Raw genomic sequence first — 17,312 nt, forward strand, 5'->3', positions numbered from 1 at the left:
GTATACAAAAATACACTGAGACACGTATCAAACAACTGACTATTACACATTTATTGTCTACGATTTTGCCAGTCCACCATGTAAAAAGGCAAAAATGAAAGAGCCCTTCGTCTGCCCTCAAGGAGCTTACATTCTATCAGGGCAACAATGTGAACATACAGAAAATTTTCCAGAGTATATATACAAAGTAATACAAGATAATTGGGAGAGTAGAGTCACACAGACATGAAGAAATCTGTGGGAAATGACAATATCTGCTTCATAAAAGAAGTATAATCCGAAGGAGACATAGTCTTTGCATGAGAAGGAACACATAAAATAAAAGCCACACAACCCGGATATGGAAAGAGACCTAGATACAAAGTAACAAAATCGTAGCGAAAGAAACAATACGAATATATTTATGTACGTATACCAAAGCCAAGAGGCAAAGAGATTCTCACACATTTAAACATGGAGAGAGACAGATCCCAAACCTCAGGGAGGAGCACAAGTAAAGCATGGAACAATCCCAGCGCAGGGAGAACGTACAGGTAAACGCAGATTGCCATAAAGGCACCGGGAACATACAGACCCAGAGAATGACAGAGAAGGTAATCAGAGACACAGATAAAACCAGCTCTGTCCTCCTTTTCCCCACTCCTCAGCCTCCTCTCCGGGCCCCGCCTCGGCGTCACTCCAAGCTCGGTCCTCGCTGCCCGAGCCCTGCCCTTCCCACCCCCCCTCCCCCCCCCCCCCCATCCCATCCGAGTTCTGTCTTTCCTTTGCGATCTTCTCCTTTCCAACTTGGTCCATGCTCTGCCCACTTCGCTGCCTTCATCTCCCTACTGGACCCTGCTTGCTCCCAGCCCTACCAGACTTCTCCTCCTTTCACTAGTTCCCTCCCTAGACAGCCTGCCCCTCCCCTGGCTCTAGGGGCCCCAGCCACTTTCCAGAGCTGACGCCTGGTTCCTCTCACACCAATGAGGCCGCAGCATAGATGGGTCCCGTCCCACCCCCAGGAAGGTGTGTCCCGGCTTGCCTCACCTGAAACTTCCTAGGAGAATGAGATCCCTCCCGCTTTGGGAGGGGAGGGGCAGGCTAGGCGGGTGGGGCGGCTGGGGCCTGAGTCGGGGACGGCCGGCAGGAGCTGGGACCCCAGTGGAGATCTTTCTACCCAGACAGCCCGGACCATGTGACACTGACCAGGTGGGTGCCCTCCTCCTCTTCCCTTGCCCCCAGCTCAGGCTGAGCTCTAGTGGGGCTTCTGGGGAAGTGGGGAACGGTGGGGAAAGGAGGCCTTCCCAGCTGGGTCCCTGGGAGCTGACTCCGGAAATGGAGGGCTGGGCACATAGGCAAACAGTTTTAGGTGTGTGAGTAAGTCCCCTGGGGAAGGAAGAGAAGGAGAATGGAAAGGAAATGCTCCAGTCCGAGAAAAGTGATCCAAGGCTCCCTACGTAGAAATGTTGTCCCGATTCTGAGCTTCTGACTTTTCAGAAACCCCAGAAATCAGAGCTCCTACCTGGAATCCTGGCAGCCAGACTCCCTTCACTAGAAATCTAACCACCACAATAAGGAAGTCCTAAAGTACCCTATCCCCAGACACATTTTCCTCTTTTTCTTAACCGCACTAGGAGCTTTCTTCCAAATAAATACATACCTACGCACATAACCAAGACCCAAACATTCGTAGGAACACACACACGCGACACTCCCTCTCAATTATAAGGATGCTTCAACTAGAAAAGAAAGCCCTCCCCCGTCCCACCAACTTTCCTCTAACCATCCCTCCCCAAATCCAAATTCTGGAAGCTCCTCCCCAAATGTACTTCCTCCCAAGCCTCCTCTCCAAAAACACAAGCCAGCCTACTTAGTAGCCCACTTCCAAGAAGACACTTGTTGGGCAATGAGTCTGACGAGAGTCCAATACTGGGTCCACGGCCTGGCCTTGGATTCTCATTTCCAGACACATAACTCCTCCTGTCTTCTTGAAAGTGAACTCTGGCCAGGGTTAGGTTAGCTTGTTGTCCCTGATAAATTGAGAGAAGGAAGAGGTGGTGGTAGTGGGAGGAGGATTTTTGTTCTTGGCTTCCTTCCTCCTTTGCTTCCCTCTGGTGCCTTCTTTTGCACTCTTAAGTAAGAATTTGTATGAGGGAGGGATAGCTATTATAATACTTTTCCTAGATTTTAGGATCATAAATTTAGAGCTGAACAGGACCTTTGAGACAATGGAGTAAAACCCTTTCATTTTATTCATGAGAAAATTGAGGCATCTTGAGGTTAAATAACTTGTCCAGAGTAACATGACTAGTCAGTATCTGAGGCAAGAATTGAAATCAGGCCTTCCTGACTCCCAGTACACCATTCTGTCCATTAATCCACATTATTATTTCCAAACCCTTTCATTATTGGGCCCCTTCTTCTGTACCAGCCTATATCCCAAATTTCCTGTTAACTCTGTACCTTGGAGATGAAGGAACTTCTGGCCTAGGCCTTAACATGCAATAAGTTAGTTAAATCATCTTAAAGGATACAAATAGAAATAATCCTTCTTTAAGCCAAGGAAGTTGTGAGAGAGGATCCTTGGAGGGAACAGTTCAGCATTGCAGGGATGAAGTGTGCATGAGGATAAAGAGAGGAATGTATATATACAATAGATACTGGCACAGAAGAGGGATAGAGCAGGATGTCCCTAAGACATGGAAGGATTTGTATTATCAGTGTTTTTGTGTGAATAGGGCTGTGTCAGAATCTGATTGAGGACCAGGCAGTCTGGTTCAGCAGCATTCACCTTTAAGACTTGCACAGTGTAATAAATTCAGGTATATCTAGGTGTGCAGATGTGCATGATAGGTCATATATGTCAGATATTAAGAGGTTTTATCTCACATAGGGTCAATGAGGTAGGTAGAAATGCCATGTGTAGGATCTATTGGGTAGGTGATGCCAGCAATGTCATATGCAATATTTCCTGAGAATAGCTGGGGAACAGTAATATCCATGGCATATAAAATGTGAGCTAAATTAACCAATAAATCAGCAAGTATTATTAAGAAATTATTAATTATGTTCCAGGCACTGTATAAAGTACAAGAAATCAAAAGGGGCAAAAATTTCCTGTCCTAAAGAAGCTTACATTCTAATGGAAACGACAACATGTAAATAGATTGGCACCCTTGGCACCCCAATATAAGGTATTGATCAATGTGACATATTAAGTATGTGTGGAATAAAATTAATAAGGACAGTTTTATCCTGATGGTGTGTGTGGAGTGTTTTGCCAATTGAATCTAAGAAGTAGATATGGAATGTATAATGTGATATCTGTGGTTTATGTAAGGGTTATCATTCTGTGTCTGTCTGTGACTGTCAATCAATCAATCATCAACTATTTATAATTAGGATATATAGCCAAAGTATTCTTTTTTGCAGTTGATAAAAATATACCCTCTTTTCTTATAAATGGGTGTGGTTCCAGATACTCTGGGTTAATATGGTTATTGTCTTCCATCAGAGCTCTACTCTGAAGCCTCTGTGTCATAAAGATATGGAAATAATTTGGGTTCTTAGGGACTACTATACCTGATCACAGTTTCTGGAAGGTCCTATCTTCTCTGGTGAAAGAGGTCACCTGGTCGCCTGAAGTATGGCCTTGACTTCTGAGGCATATGGAGACCATATTAAGTACAACAGCCTCTAGATAGAAGCACAGTTGCACATAGCACCTGTAAAGAGATTAGCAAATGCATTTATCATTTTTGGTTTCTTTGGTATGAATTTCATATGTGGTATCTATGAAAAGGGTTCACAAAATCACAGGTTTTTCCAGTTGGAAGGGACCTTGACAGCCATCTAATCCAATGAATACCCCCCAAAAAAGTATTCTTGATAAAAATTTCTTGAAATAGTGATCATCGAGCCTTTGCTTGAAATCCTCCAGTTAAGGAGAAACCATTATCTCTTAAGGTAGCTCATTCCACCTATGATTGGCTCTAATCATTGGGAAATTTCTTCTTACATCAATCCTGAATTTGACTGCAATATCCATACATTGCTTCTAATTTTCCTCTCAAAGACCAAGTAAAAGAAGGTTATTTCCCCTTCATATGACATACTTGAGGACAGCTATTTTGTTCTAATTCACTGTTCTCTTCTTCAAGCTAAATGCCCCAATTCCTGCATCTGATCAATCATTGGAAGCTGCTAGGTTGTATAGTGCAAAGAGGGCTGATCCTGGAATCAAGAATATCTGAGTTTGAATCTGGCTGCATATGTTTACTATTTATGTGACCCTGGACCAGTCACTGAACTTGTCTGTCGTCTGTAAAATGGGGATAATAATAATTGTTGTGAAGATCAAATGAGATAGTAATATAAAGCACTTATCACAGTGTCTGGCACGTAGCAGACACGACATAAAAGTTATTATTATTAGTTATTATTACTATATGACCCTAAATATATGACTTAACTTGTCTCCCCTAGTTTCCTTATTTGTAAAATCAGGATAATGCTTGTACCTAGGTTTTAGAGTTCATGTGAGAATAAAGGAAGATACTATTTGTAAGACATTTTGAAAATGTTAAAATGCTAAATAAATGCTCACTGTCAGCCATCAATCAGCAACCATGTATTAAGTTCCTACTGTGTGTCACATCCCTATATTTCTCAATGACATTGGGTTTTCATGCCAAGCTCTATACCTTGAGAGGGAGGATGGGCCTTTATCACCCATACTGATGGTGATTCCTATTGAATAGAGAGAGTCCTGCCCAGTAATTATTTAAGGTTATGTGTCTTATTTAACATATTAGGAAACTGAGGAACTGAGACTTGCCTGAAGTTACACAGCTAGTGACAGAAGTACAATATGAACTCAAGATGGTTGACTCTAAAGCCAGTTTTTTCTATATACCTCCAAGAAAATAGTATATTTCTAGTATATTTGAAGGTACTTGCAGTGATTCTTAAGCTCACATTCTAATGAAATTTTTGTGTTATGAACTCAGGATTCTTCACCAATTTGGTGCTCCCTTTGGATGTTCATCAGGTTTTAGCTACCCTTCATAAATTATTGTGCTCTAGACGGAATATAATGGCCCAGATGTGGTCTAGCCAGAACAGAGTAGAATGAGTCTGTTTTCTATCATTATTCATCTCATTTGTCAGACCATGATCACATTTTGGGAGGTGAGGGAAAGACTACCATATCACACAGTTGACTCACTGAGTTTTCAAGTCCATTCTCAAATCACGCATATTTTTTGGATCTTTATTATTGTGATGTACAATATTTATTTCTGTCTACATTTATGTGATTATATGTTTTTTTCTTTCAGTAAAATGTGAGTTTTTTGAGGGCAAGGATTATTCTTTTTTGTCTGAAAATGTCTAATCTAATACCTAACGTAGCACCTAAAACACATGGAATGTAATGAGAATTTAATAAGTGCTTGTTGGTTGATATCCTGGTAGGCTGGTAGGATAAAAAGAGGAGAGAGAGAGAGAGAGAGAGAGAGAGAGAGAGAGAGAGAGAGAGAGAGAGAGAGAGAGAGAGAGAGAGAGAGAGAAAGAAAGAAAGAAAGAAAAGAAAGAAAGAAAGAAAGAAAGAAAGAAAGAAAGAAAGAAAGAAAGAAAGAGAAAGAAAGAAAAGAAAGAGTAAGTTTGACAACATCATCATTCATTATATTCATATGATACCAGTGAGTTGAATGGAGCAATATTATATGGTATATCTGTAGGATTGACAGAGACCAGGTTCTACCCAGTGTCTGTAAGCTATTCAAGAATGATTTCCCATTAGGTGTCTGTCTGTCTATTGATATAGCTATATGACTATGATATATATGGATATGGGTCATGAACATTCCTACATTTCTCAGTGAAACATTGGGTTTTCATGCCAAACCCTGTATCCAAGAGGAAGGATGGACCCTTATCACCCACACTGGTGGTGATTCCTGTTGAATAGAGTCTTGCCTAGTGGGTATGTAAGATTATGTGTCTAGAGATTACTCAGGGCCCTGTTGTGTGTAGATGAGGCTGTGTCATTTTCTGTGTCTGCTCCTCAATAGGGAGGATGCAGGCAGGTTGAGTGAGCAAGTTTGACTTTCAAGTGTGGGCTAGTCTGAGAAGGATGTACAACTAAGTGCAATCTGGTATTTAAAACTCCAAGGTGGTTCTTCTCACGTGGGTGATGTGTTCAATTAGTCCTGCTACTTGGACTGTCAGTGAAATCTCAGGCTTTCTGGCTTCTCTGCTCTAAGGTCTTTATATCTGATAATGGCCTTGGAATTCTGAACTAATAACATAATACTTAGCACTTTTGTATCTCTTAAAGATGTTGCAAAGCATTTTATATTGGTTATCTTTTGTGATTCTCCATTTGAACTGGATTTCTACATTTTTGCTCCTTTCCTGAGATGTTGAGCCTGATTTCTATAAATGATCCCCTTCCAGCTGTCTAAAGGAAAGTTACAAAGCATCTCTCAGACAGAATGTCTTCCGTGATAATTTTTTTGTGCTTTCTTACTTATTCCTTAGTAAAATTTAATCATAGACTTCATATTTTTGTCTTTGTTCCCCTATATTCAGTGCAGTGTCTCCTGACACATAATAAGTGGTTAAAACATATCTGATGAACTGGATTAAATAATAGGTGGTAGATACCCACCTATACCAAACAGTGTGTATACTTACTCACACGTGTCTTTCACATGTTGGATAGTTAGAGATAGTAAAGAGCTAGTGAATGACTTGTGTCACTCTGCTACCTATCAAAGTGTGTATAATTGTCCATTCATTTAGCCATTGTTCCAATAAGTGTTAATTGAGTGCCTGAAGTGTTCAAGGCCTTGTATTATGTTGGGGGTGGGGAAATTGGGGTGAATAAGCCACAGACATAATTCTAAAGGATTCTAAAGTCTTATAAGGAAGCCGATAAGCCTCATCAAGGATACAAAAACACAATACAGAATGACAAAGTAAATAATGATAAATTATATAAGGAAGGAATGGCTAACATGCCATATAGGGATTCATAGGAATGATAAATTGCTTGTGACGGGGGGAAAATAAAGGAAAAGGTTGTGAATGGAAGGTAGAATTTTGACAAGCTTTTGATGGGAAATGCCCTGGCTACATGGAAAGAATGCTGTGACTATTGATACTGGGGCAAAAAATTTCAGAGATCGGCCAGAGGATACATCAGTTTAAGTAAAGCATAGGGTGACATGAAAGGGAGTAGTAGGCCAGGAAAGTAAAATGAGATAAAATCATATAAGGTCTTAAGTGCCAAGCTAATCAGTTTGGATTTTAGGCAGTGAGGGATCACTGATGATTCTTAAATAATAATATAATTGTAGTGATACTTCGGATGAGTACTGTTCTGCCTATCTTTAGAATAAATTAGAGGAAAGGAGAGAAATATCAGAGATAGGAAGACCACTTAGGAAATTATTACAATAATCTAAGCAAGAGGTAAGAAAAGTCTGAAGTAGAGGAATTGCAGGGAGGGAACAGGATTTGTAGTGAAGAATGGGTAGGAGAAAATTAATATGATAGATGTGAATACTTCTATTGTGGGTTGGATGATGAGGACATACAATGCTGGATACTTTTAGCCTTGAAAAAATGACCATTCAGGAAACATAGAACAAAGTTTCCTTTCTTTCTTCCTTATGGTCTCAATGAAAGGCAGTATTTCATAGACTGGTTTCAAATCAGGATAATTTGGATTCAAGTGCCACCTCTAACACCTACTGACTCTGTCAGTAACTGACTGGGCAGGTCAATTAACCTCCTCCCATTGCCATAGGTAATACTTCAAGGTTGCAAGTCATGGAAGAGTAGCCTCCCTTAAGTAGTAGAGGGAGTTTCCTCTTCTGGATTTCCCTATATAAGTGTAATCTGAGATCCAATCCAAAAATGGATCCAAAACTCAGGTAGTTAAAAGTAGCACAGACCTCCCCAGTTTTGGCTTCCATTGGAAAAATACTGATTTTTCTTTCTCTTTAGGAATCAGCCCTGATGGAGGATGAAGGGCCTCCTCGTAGAGTTTCTACTCCAACTCCTGCTCTGGAGGAACTCCATATCTTTCCAACATCCCTTATGAAGAATATTCCTGATTCAGAACCTGAAGAAGCAGAGACAGAAGACTCTGCCTGGCAATGGACTGAGGATGATGATGTCTTTGAGATTCAAAAGAGAGATCAGAGTAATCAGAGCACAACTGAAGAGATACCACCTATTCTTTCCCAGGAAGATTTTCCAGCTTTGGAGACTGACAATGGAGATATTATAGCTGCAAGGTCAAGAATCCAGAGACCTTCAAGGCTAGTGTCCCAAGGCCTCCAAGAGGGACATACCCCTTTGATTTCCACTGAGAGCTCTGTCTGCCCCACTGTGGCTGCTAGCCTGGACATTGGCCCCAACCCCAATGAAATAAGGAGCAAGATTGTAGTAGGATCTTGTCCAAAATTCCCTAACCCTCTGACAGAAAAAGAAAGATCAGAAGCCAGTGAAACAGTGGAGAAAGGAATCTTTCTTCCCTCCTCCATTGAGGATAGGCCCCATTCTCCTCTTGAAGAACCCAACAGTCTGATCTGTGATGCAGAAAGAAGAGCTGCCCAGCAGGAGGGGGAGCCTCAAGAGAGGAAGGAAAAAGGAGGGCAAGAAGGGCTGTTACATCAGAAACAAGAGGAAGCCCAGGATCCAGGGAAACAAGGGAAGCAGGAAGAGAGGGAACTGGAAGATCAGGGGAAGCTGGAGTGTTTTGATGGATTTTCAGAACAGCAGGAACTGGAAATGGCAACATGTATTCAAAGACAAAGAGAAGAACAAGGACAAGAAGGTAAAGGACAGGTTGATTTAGTTCTGAGGGGAGAAAAAGAAGGAGAGACATTTAATAGGGAGGTAGAAGATCAAAATCATAGGGAAAGATACCCAGGAGACAAGAATGTGGAAAATCAGGATCATGGGAAAGTAGAAGGGCAGAAAAATCAAGGAAGTGAACTGGTGAATGAACAAAGAAAAGTAGATCATTATAATAACAACCAAGAGAAACAGGGAGAGATAGCACAGGAGAGTAAGGAAAAACAGGATGATGTAAAAGAGCCATGGAAGCTAGAGGAGAGAGCTGAGGAAGAACAGGAGACTGTCGCTAGAGAAACATTGGAAGCTGAGGGAGTGGTGAGGAGAAACAAGAATGAAGAAATTCAGAAGCATTATGTTCCCTTCCCATTGACCCAAATTGTCCCAAGCACCAATATTTCATGGGGTTCTTTCCCAAGAGATCCTGTTTCTACAAGATCTGAGACTCAGGAAGAGATGAAAACTGAGTCTTCTAGAGTTCAACTCTCCATGTCCTCTTCCTGCCCAGACTCTGCTCCAAGGCCTGGACAGGGATCATCAGGATCTCTCCAGTCCATCCCTCCTCCAAGTCTTTCCAGAGAGGATTCTGAGAAAGAAGCAGAGCAAAATGGCTGGGAGGAAGAGTACAGTGTAGTAGACAGAACCATGCCTAGCTTGGGGAAGAAACCAACACCTCCAAGGCCAATTGCCATAGCTCATAAAACAGAGACCTCAATGCCTTTCAGTTCCATTAAGATGGATCCCAACACCTCATCAGATTCCTGCCCCCCTACCTTCTCTCTTACAAGAGAGTCTTCACCCCTGTCCTCTCTACCAGTACTCTCCAGATCCTTTTCCTTTGATAAAGAATTCTCTATTCACCACTGGGACCACACACCTTCTCTTGAAGAGGCTCCTTGGGTACCATCCGCCAAATCTGAGAGAGCCAGTGCCCTAACCCACCCAGAATCCTCTCAGGAAACTATCCAATACCATGGGAGTAACTCTGCTCCAAGCTCCTATGGGACAGGGCAGCCTCAGTATCTGGCCCAGAATCCAACCTCTTTCCATCATTCAGAACTGGCTCACAGACTCTCTGAACCTGCCATCCACAGTGCTGAGATCTTAAGAAGGGAGGAGCAGGCTAGGCCAGAACCCTCCTCTGATCCTTCCTCCTTGAATCAACTTCAAGAATTTACCCAAAATTTACAAACGCCTGGTGCTACCCAAAGCCCAACTCGGTGTCCATCAAAAAAGGAATCCTTCCTCTCAGAGGGACTTATCCATGGCTCGCCTCTTTCCTCATCCATGGTGGAAATGGGATTACATGAACTGGTGCCCCCTCTCCCAGCACGGGAGCGACACAGTCATCCTCCTCTGGTAGTGCGACATAGCAGCCATCTTGCCAAGCCCCCTGCCCCAAAACGGTATAGCCACCCTCCCATCTTTCCCTTAGCTCCAGTGCTACCTGGCTCCCCTGAAGGTCCTTCTATCCCTGCTAAGACAAGACAGAACCGACCTCTACCTTCTACTCCAGTCCCAGACAGTTCCCACTACACTCAGAGATACAATAAGCCATTGCCCCCTACCCCAGTTATGACCCCTCCTTATCACCCTCTCACATCTACTAGAAAAAACAAACCTCTTCCTCCCCTTCCCATTTTGGAGACTGACACCAAGCCACCTCCACTGCCCCCAAAGGCTAAGTGGAGAAGCAGCAGTTCTCATGGGTCAATTATGGATGCAGGAGATCAATTGAGGTCAAAACCTAGCTCCTCAAAGGTACCTGAAGGGAACTGGGAAGTTCTTTCTTCTCTCTCTGCTGGACGTACCTCCTGGCCTCCAGATATGGACACACCAATAGACTTCTTGACCTCTTCTGACAGGAATAAAAGTGAGATGACTTCTCTGGCTTTCAGTAACATGACTAACTTTCTTCTGGGGAGTCCTTCTTCCCCAACCCCTTCCATGACCCAGGACCCACAGCATTCTGTCCTGGGAGGAATCCAGGAGGAACATGGACAATCAGAAGGGACTTTAAGGACTTTGAGCAGAGGAGCTTTTCAGGGGAATAGCAATGGGCCCCGGAGGTCAGATCGAGGCCTGGTGCGACAGTCAGGGAAACCCAGCCATCCACCTTTGGAGAAATCATCCAGCTGGCCACACAGGAAAGATCCTGGGAAATTTTTGGAAATGAGTGGCGGGCACTCAGAGAGTACTACTGAAGGGCAGAACAAGACCAAGGGATGGAACCGGCAAGGCTTGCGCAGACCATCTATCTTCCCTGGGGATGTCCTAGGTGAGTGATGCAAAGGCCACCATCCTACACATTAGCCCAGTCAAGTCATAGGAGGAGTTTGAAAGAAGGTTGGGGGGCTGTTTGAAGAAAATACTTCAGGTCCCATTAAGACTACCTTCTCTTTAACATCCTGCTCTCCTCATCTTTTCCTCTTATGCCTTTTCCCTCATAACCTTTTGTCCTCTCCCACATAGTTGCTTGTTCTCACATTTCATCCTCCATCACTTTGTCTTCCTTTCTCCATTAATAGCATCCTCAATACCTTTTCTCTACTCTGCCATGATTTTTAGCTTCTTTCTTTACCTGCTCCCAAACCACAAATTTATGAAGTATCATTGTCTCATTTATCAACCATAGTAGATGGATGCTATATTATAGATGAAGAAGTTTAGGCAAATAGTAATTAAGTGACTTGCTCAAGATCACATAACTAGGAAATATCTGAGGCTAGATTTATTTCAAAGATCCCAAACTTCAAGCAGAGCACTTTATCCACCATACCAGCCCCTCTCTCGTAGGAACTCTCTAGGCTCCAATTCTAGTTCTAAAGTTGCTTTGATTTTTACACCTTCAATCTTACTAGAACACATTATTGATTTTTACTTCATCTGATTCTGACTCAGCTGAACCAGAATTCCCTTCTTATTCCTCCCTTCTTTATCTTTTATCCCAATTTCCTCTCTCCCACTCAATCAAGTTTCCATGTTAACATAAACCCAACCCTCCCCTCAACTCCCATCTCTTTTTTTCCTCTATATACCCAGAGAACAAAGAATATTACCCATTTCCTTTACAACCCAGCTTTACACTATATTCCATTTTAGGGTTGTCTTATCAGAAAAAGCTTCACATAGATACCGTTCCCTTTGCATCATCAGCATGGGACTTACACTTGTGTAATGCTTGCCAGTGACATATCCAATGTACAAAGTACATCAGTATTTGTTTAACCTCATTATAATGCTTTTGCTTCTTTCTCTCCCTCTTATCTTTTCTTTTATCTTGTATTTCTTAACAATTCTACCCTCATCCTAGTTCAAATTCCTTTCCTTTTCAGTATCCTTCTTGCTTTTCTTCATTCCTTCAGATATGAATACTTGGCTCCTATTTGCATCTTTTCTGAATCCTCAGAATTCTGTGTTGTTTCTTGAACAGGAAAATTTTTAAGTGGATTTCCCATTAGTATTTATGTTCAGACATATTTTGGTGACTGCTTGTTTAGACTCAAAGAATCTTGGAGTTGAAATAGTTCATCTAATTCAACCTGTAGCTGAATAGGAATTCCAAAAAATGAGGGGCAGAAGGGAGTAGTATGGGGGGAAAGAGAGAGAGAGATACAGAGAGAATCACAAAGAGAGAATAAGCGAGAGAGAGAAAAGAAGAGAGAGTGTGTATCAGAGACAGATACAGAGAGAATCAGAAAGAGAATAAGAAAGAGGAGACAGAAGCAGAGAGACAGTCAGAAACAGGGATACACACAGAGAGTACCAGAAAGAGAGAATAAGAGAGAAAAAGAGGAAGAAACAGAAGCAAAGATACTGAGCAAGAGAGAGAATGTGTGTTAGTTAGTTATAGGACAGCCCATTAATTTAGCTCAATTCAGGCCTGAGCAAGAATACTTGCTTAAACATCCCTAACTAGTGGTCATTCATTCACCACTTGAAGACCTCCAAGAATAATAAACTTACTATTCTAAAATGTTCCTGTTCCACTTTTATAGAATTCTAATTGTTAGGTTTTCTTTATATTAAAGTGAAATCTGCCTTTCTGGGACCTCTAACCAATGGTCCTACTACTATTGCTCACTGAAACAAAAAAGTTTAAGCTATCCATGTGAAATCCTTTGAACACAGCTGCCATACCCTTCTCCTTTCTTTCAGCTTACTATCCCCATTCTGTCTACTGATCCTTTGTAGCAGGGTTCTTATTCTTCTCATCTTTAGTGGTCATCCTCTTCTGGATAGGTGCCAGCTTATCAGTTTCCTGTCTCATATAGTTTGCCAAGATATAAATTCAATATTTAAGAAGAGGTTTGACCACAACAAAAAACTTGCATGGGCCGTCATTGCTTCCTTCATTTGTGAATGCTGTGGGTTTAATAATGCAGCCTTAGATTGGTTGAGGGGTTTTTGTTGGCTTTTTTTGGTGGCCAGAGAATCAGGGTCCTATCATACTCCTTCTGCAATTACTGTTTTCCTTTCTGGGACCTTAACCTCCATACTGCTCTGTTGTGAAATTGTCCCCTGAAATCCCTATAATCTAAGTAATTTTCCCCATTTCTGTTTCCAGATGGGGAAGGCCCCCCCATGGAAAAACCTCCTTGTCCCTCAGATACAATTGTTTTTCGGTGAGTTCTTTGCAAAGAACCCTTCTCTCCTCCAAATATACATATCTATAATCTCTTTCCTTAGGATACTGAAGCATCCTTCAAAATCTGTTTATGGATAACTAGGGTCCAGAACCCAAAAAAGTTCTTTCTTCTGAGCAATTCTCAGTATCCCTGTCTACCCATGGTTGGGGGGAAGGGGTAAATTATTGACACCAGGATTCTAAAGGAAACATTTAAACAGAGGATACTCCTTGGACTTAAAGATAGGTCTACCTTTCCCCCGAGTTTTGTTCCTATGAACTATCTCCCTGAAAATCTCCTGTTGGATTCATAGGGGCTTCAGAAATATTCTAACAAGACCCAGATCTCATTTCATCATTTGTCTAGAGCAGCAGTGGGAAATGTCCAGCCCTCAGGCCATAAAAGACCTGTGAAATTATTTGCTAAGGCAACCACAGGTTGGATGGTAAGTTGAAAGTTAGATACAACCTCTCACTGGTTGAATTCTATATTGATAATTTTGTATGGCCCATAAATGATGCTAGAAATATTCAAAAGGCCCTTGAACGAAAAAGGTTCCCCATCCCAGCTCTAGAGCATATAGATGGTAACTAAGGAGAGGGATAAGATAGTCAAATATCCCATCCCATCTGTCCAATTAATGTGTCTTGCCAATGATGCCAATCACCCATTGACCATGTCCATTTCACAGAGAGAAGAAACCAAGGGAAGTGATGGGTGGTGTTACCAGGCGCTGTTCCAAGTTCATCAATTCCTGTGAGTACTTTGAGACAAAGCAGTGAATCCAAGCTGAGATGAGTATCATTGGGAGTCAGAGTTGAAAGCCAATTCAGGACAAATTTAATGGGTTCATTCTAAATTTTTTTTTTCCTTTTTAACCACATCCTATTTTCTACTCTTGTTCCTTTCTTTCTTCCTTTTCTCCAGCCCATTTGCTTTACCAGGAATATAGTGATGTGGCTCTAAACAAGGAGATACAAAGCCAACAGAGACTAGACAGCCTCACCGAAGGATCCAGCCCAGCTTCACCCCGACAGCCCCGAAAATCAGTAAACACAGACTCTTATCTTCAGCGCCTCTCTATTGCTTCCAGTGCCTCTTTATGGCAGGACATCCCCCGAGTACGCAATAGCACCATACTTCTCTCTATGACTCATGAGAACCAAAAGCTGCAGGAGGTAATGGAGGGATGGGACAGGGACGAGGGGCTTTGGAAATAAAGATTGCTGTTAACCTCCTCCCCTGCTCTCTGCTCACTTGAGCAAGATTCCCATTCATTAGCTCATAGGGATATCCTCTGAAGAATTTTAAATTATATTCAAGCTATTACCTTCTTTTCCTCTTCTCTTATATATGTCAATTTATTATTAATCAACCCACAAAGAAACATTTATGAAGCACTTGTTAAAAATTAAGGACTGTGCTAAGCATTAGGAATACAAAGAAACACCAATAGAAACTCTGCCCTCAAGAAGCTCACAGTTGAATGAGAAAGGTGTCATATGAATGCATGAATGAGCAAATAAATAAGTGTGTGTGTGTGTGTGTGTGTGTGTGTAAATATATATACAGAGAGCGAAGTTCAAGGCTGTAGCAGCTGAAAGAATTGGGGGGAAAGTTCCTGTAGAATGTTGCCTTTAAACTACAGAAGAGGGTGAGATTGATCTTGGTTTCTGATTTTGGATTGGAATGGTCACAGAATTGAATCCTTTTGCATGTCTCAGTCCCAAACTGCTACTTTTTTGTGAACTAAAGAAATCCTGTAAATTCAATTCAATAAGTGTTTATCAAATGGACTTAATGTAGTGCATGGGGCTAATTGCTGGCCAATTATGACATCAGTACACACCTTTATTTGGGGTAGATACATCTCTGGGATGTATTTGGGATGTAGATACAGTGGATACATTACTGGGCCTGGAGTTCAAATCCAACCTCAGACACTTACTAGCTATATGCTCTTACCCTCTGTTTTCCTCATTTTCCTCAACTATAACCTGGAAATAATAATAGTAATAGCAATGAGAGTGACAATAATACCTCTAAGGATAATTGGTAAGGGTTAAATGATATAACATGTATAAAGCATATAGAATAGTACCTGGCATACTGTAGGTATTTAATAAATTACTTCTTTCCTTTCTTCCTTACACTTGCCCATGGGATAGGTAGACGTAATATATTGAGGTCTTGAGAATAGAGTGACATTTTTCTGGAGATTTTACTCTAGGTTCTCTGAATTCTTAACTTGACTCTATCAGGGGCTTTTAAACTGTTTTCAGGGTATCTTCCTTTCTGTGATATTGGACTTAGGTGGAAGGCTACTAAGCTTCTCAAACTTGTATTTGTTTGAAATCAATATTAGAGGAAGGAAATAGACTAAAAGGAGGGGGCAAAGGAACTTTCATAGAATTCTATTTAAATAGTAGGGGCCTCATCCCTATCCAGCTCCATCTTATCCCCTCTCAATTAATGATTTCTTCAGCTTCCTTCCTTTCTACTTAGTCTTCTCCCATCTTTCTCCAGGCCAAATTTGAACTTATCATGTCAGAAGCTTCCTATCTGCGAAGTCTTCATGTGGCTGTAGACCATTTCCAGCTCTCATTACCACTCCGGAATACAATGTCTAACCAGGACCACCATTGGCTCTTCTCTCGTCTACAAGATGTGCGGGATGTCAGCACCATGTGAGATTTCTCTCCTCCAAAATCACCTCCCGTTGTTTCCTATGCATGGATGATTTGCAAAAATTAATATTCTTCTTTGTTAGCAAAGCTTTCTCTATCCTGATCATAGTAAAAATATGAGGGTTCAATAAGAAATTGCATTTATACGGCACTTTCAGGTTTACAAAGGAAGCACAATTATTCTTACCCATATTTTACAGATGAGGAAACTGAATTAAATTACTTCCCCAGGGTCATGTTATTAGTAAGCAGTTAGAGGCAGCATTTGAACCCAAATATCTTTTTCCATTATTCCATATTATTCCTCAAAGATCAGGATGTTTCCAGAGAGAGGGAGAGAGGAAAGCAGAAATACAAGGCAATTTAAATACTGGGTTGTCCTCCAGGAGATCTGAGGGGTTCTAAGAGAGAGAATTAAGTACCTGGAAGAGAGAAGTCAGCTTAAGAAATAGTATGATTTGAGGAATTATTCTGACTAATCTATTCAGAGCCGAATTTCTCACAACATCTTGGGGGGGGGGGGTGGGGAACCACAGGTTTCTTTCGGACCTGGAAGAGAACTTCGAGCATGACATCTTTACCTTCCATGTTTGTGATGTGGTCCTGACCCATGCACCTGCCTTCCGGCGTGTCTACCTACCTTATGTCACCAACCAGACTTACCAGGAGCGCACTTTTCAACGCCTTCTGTGAGACCACTTTTTCTCCCTTGTTTTGTCATACTTCCTCCTCAAAACCCTATTGAACCTCCTAATCTCCAAATTATACCTACTTGTGATTAGTTTGTAGTTGCTGTGAGACTTTCAGCTTCCAGAAGTTTTTAGGAACTCCAAAATATGCATGTCTATGTCCCTGCATTCCTTCCACATCATACTGTAGTTCCTTCAGATAGAGTCCATACCTCTTCCAGAGTCCTCATTATTTTGAATATACCCTTTTGTTTCTTCTACCTCAATTTCTGTGTTAATGACAGGAGCAGCAACAGTAATTTCCGGGAAGTCCTGGATAAGCTAGAAAGTGACCCTATCTGCCAGCGCCTTTCCCTAAAGTCCTTTCTCATACTGCCTTTCCAGCGTATCACCCGCCTCAAACTGCTGCTCCAGGTAATTTGGGTTTCCTCTTCCCTCCTAATTTTTTTTAATCCTGA

The 17,312-nt window shown here is 41.7% G+C and overlaps 1 protein-coding gene across 3 annotated transcripts in view; it reads left to right on the forward strand.

Moving 5' to 3' along the window:
• The first annotated feature begins 746 nt into the window (after positions 1-746).
• ARHGEF5 (Rho guanine nucleotide exchange factor 5) overlaps positions 747-17,312 on the forward strand; it is a 28,820-nt gene continuing 12,254 nt past the window's right edge. The window contains exons 1-9 of one of the 3 annotated variants that reach the window (XM_012551097.3): positions 1,102-1,188; positions 3,055-3,173; positions 7,996-11,128; positions 13,418-13,475; positions 14,170-14,234; positions 14,406-14,656; positions 16,005-16,165; positions 16,702-16,854; positions 17,139-17,268. In XM_012551097.3, coding sequence (XP_012406551.1) covers positions 8,008-11,128; positions 13,418-13,475; positions 14,170-14,234; positions 14,406-14,656; positions 16,005-16,165; positions 16,702-16,854; positions 17,139-17,268 — 3,939 coding nt within the window. In that variant the 5' untranslated portion in view covers positions 1,102-1,188; positions 3,055-3,173; positions 7,996-8,007. Of the gene's footprint in view, positions 1,189-3,054; positions 3,174-7,995; positions 11,129-13,417; positions 13,476-14,169; positions 14,235-14,405; positions 14,657-16,004; positions 16,166-16,701; positions 16,855-17,138; positions 17,269-17,312 lie in introns of all 3 variants that reach the window. The other 2 variants (XM_012551096.3, XR_001121203.3) reach the window with 2 other exon arrangements.

This window comes from Sarcophilus harrisii, chromosome 5 (genome assembly GCF_902635505.1).
Source record: "Sarcophilus harrisii chromosome 5, mSarHar1.11, whole genome shotgun sequence".
In the NCBI taxonomy this organism is placed as follows: domain Eukaryota; kingdom Metazoa; phylum Chordata; class Mammalia; order Dasyuromorphia; family Dasyuridae; genus Sarcophilus; species Sarcophilus harrisii.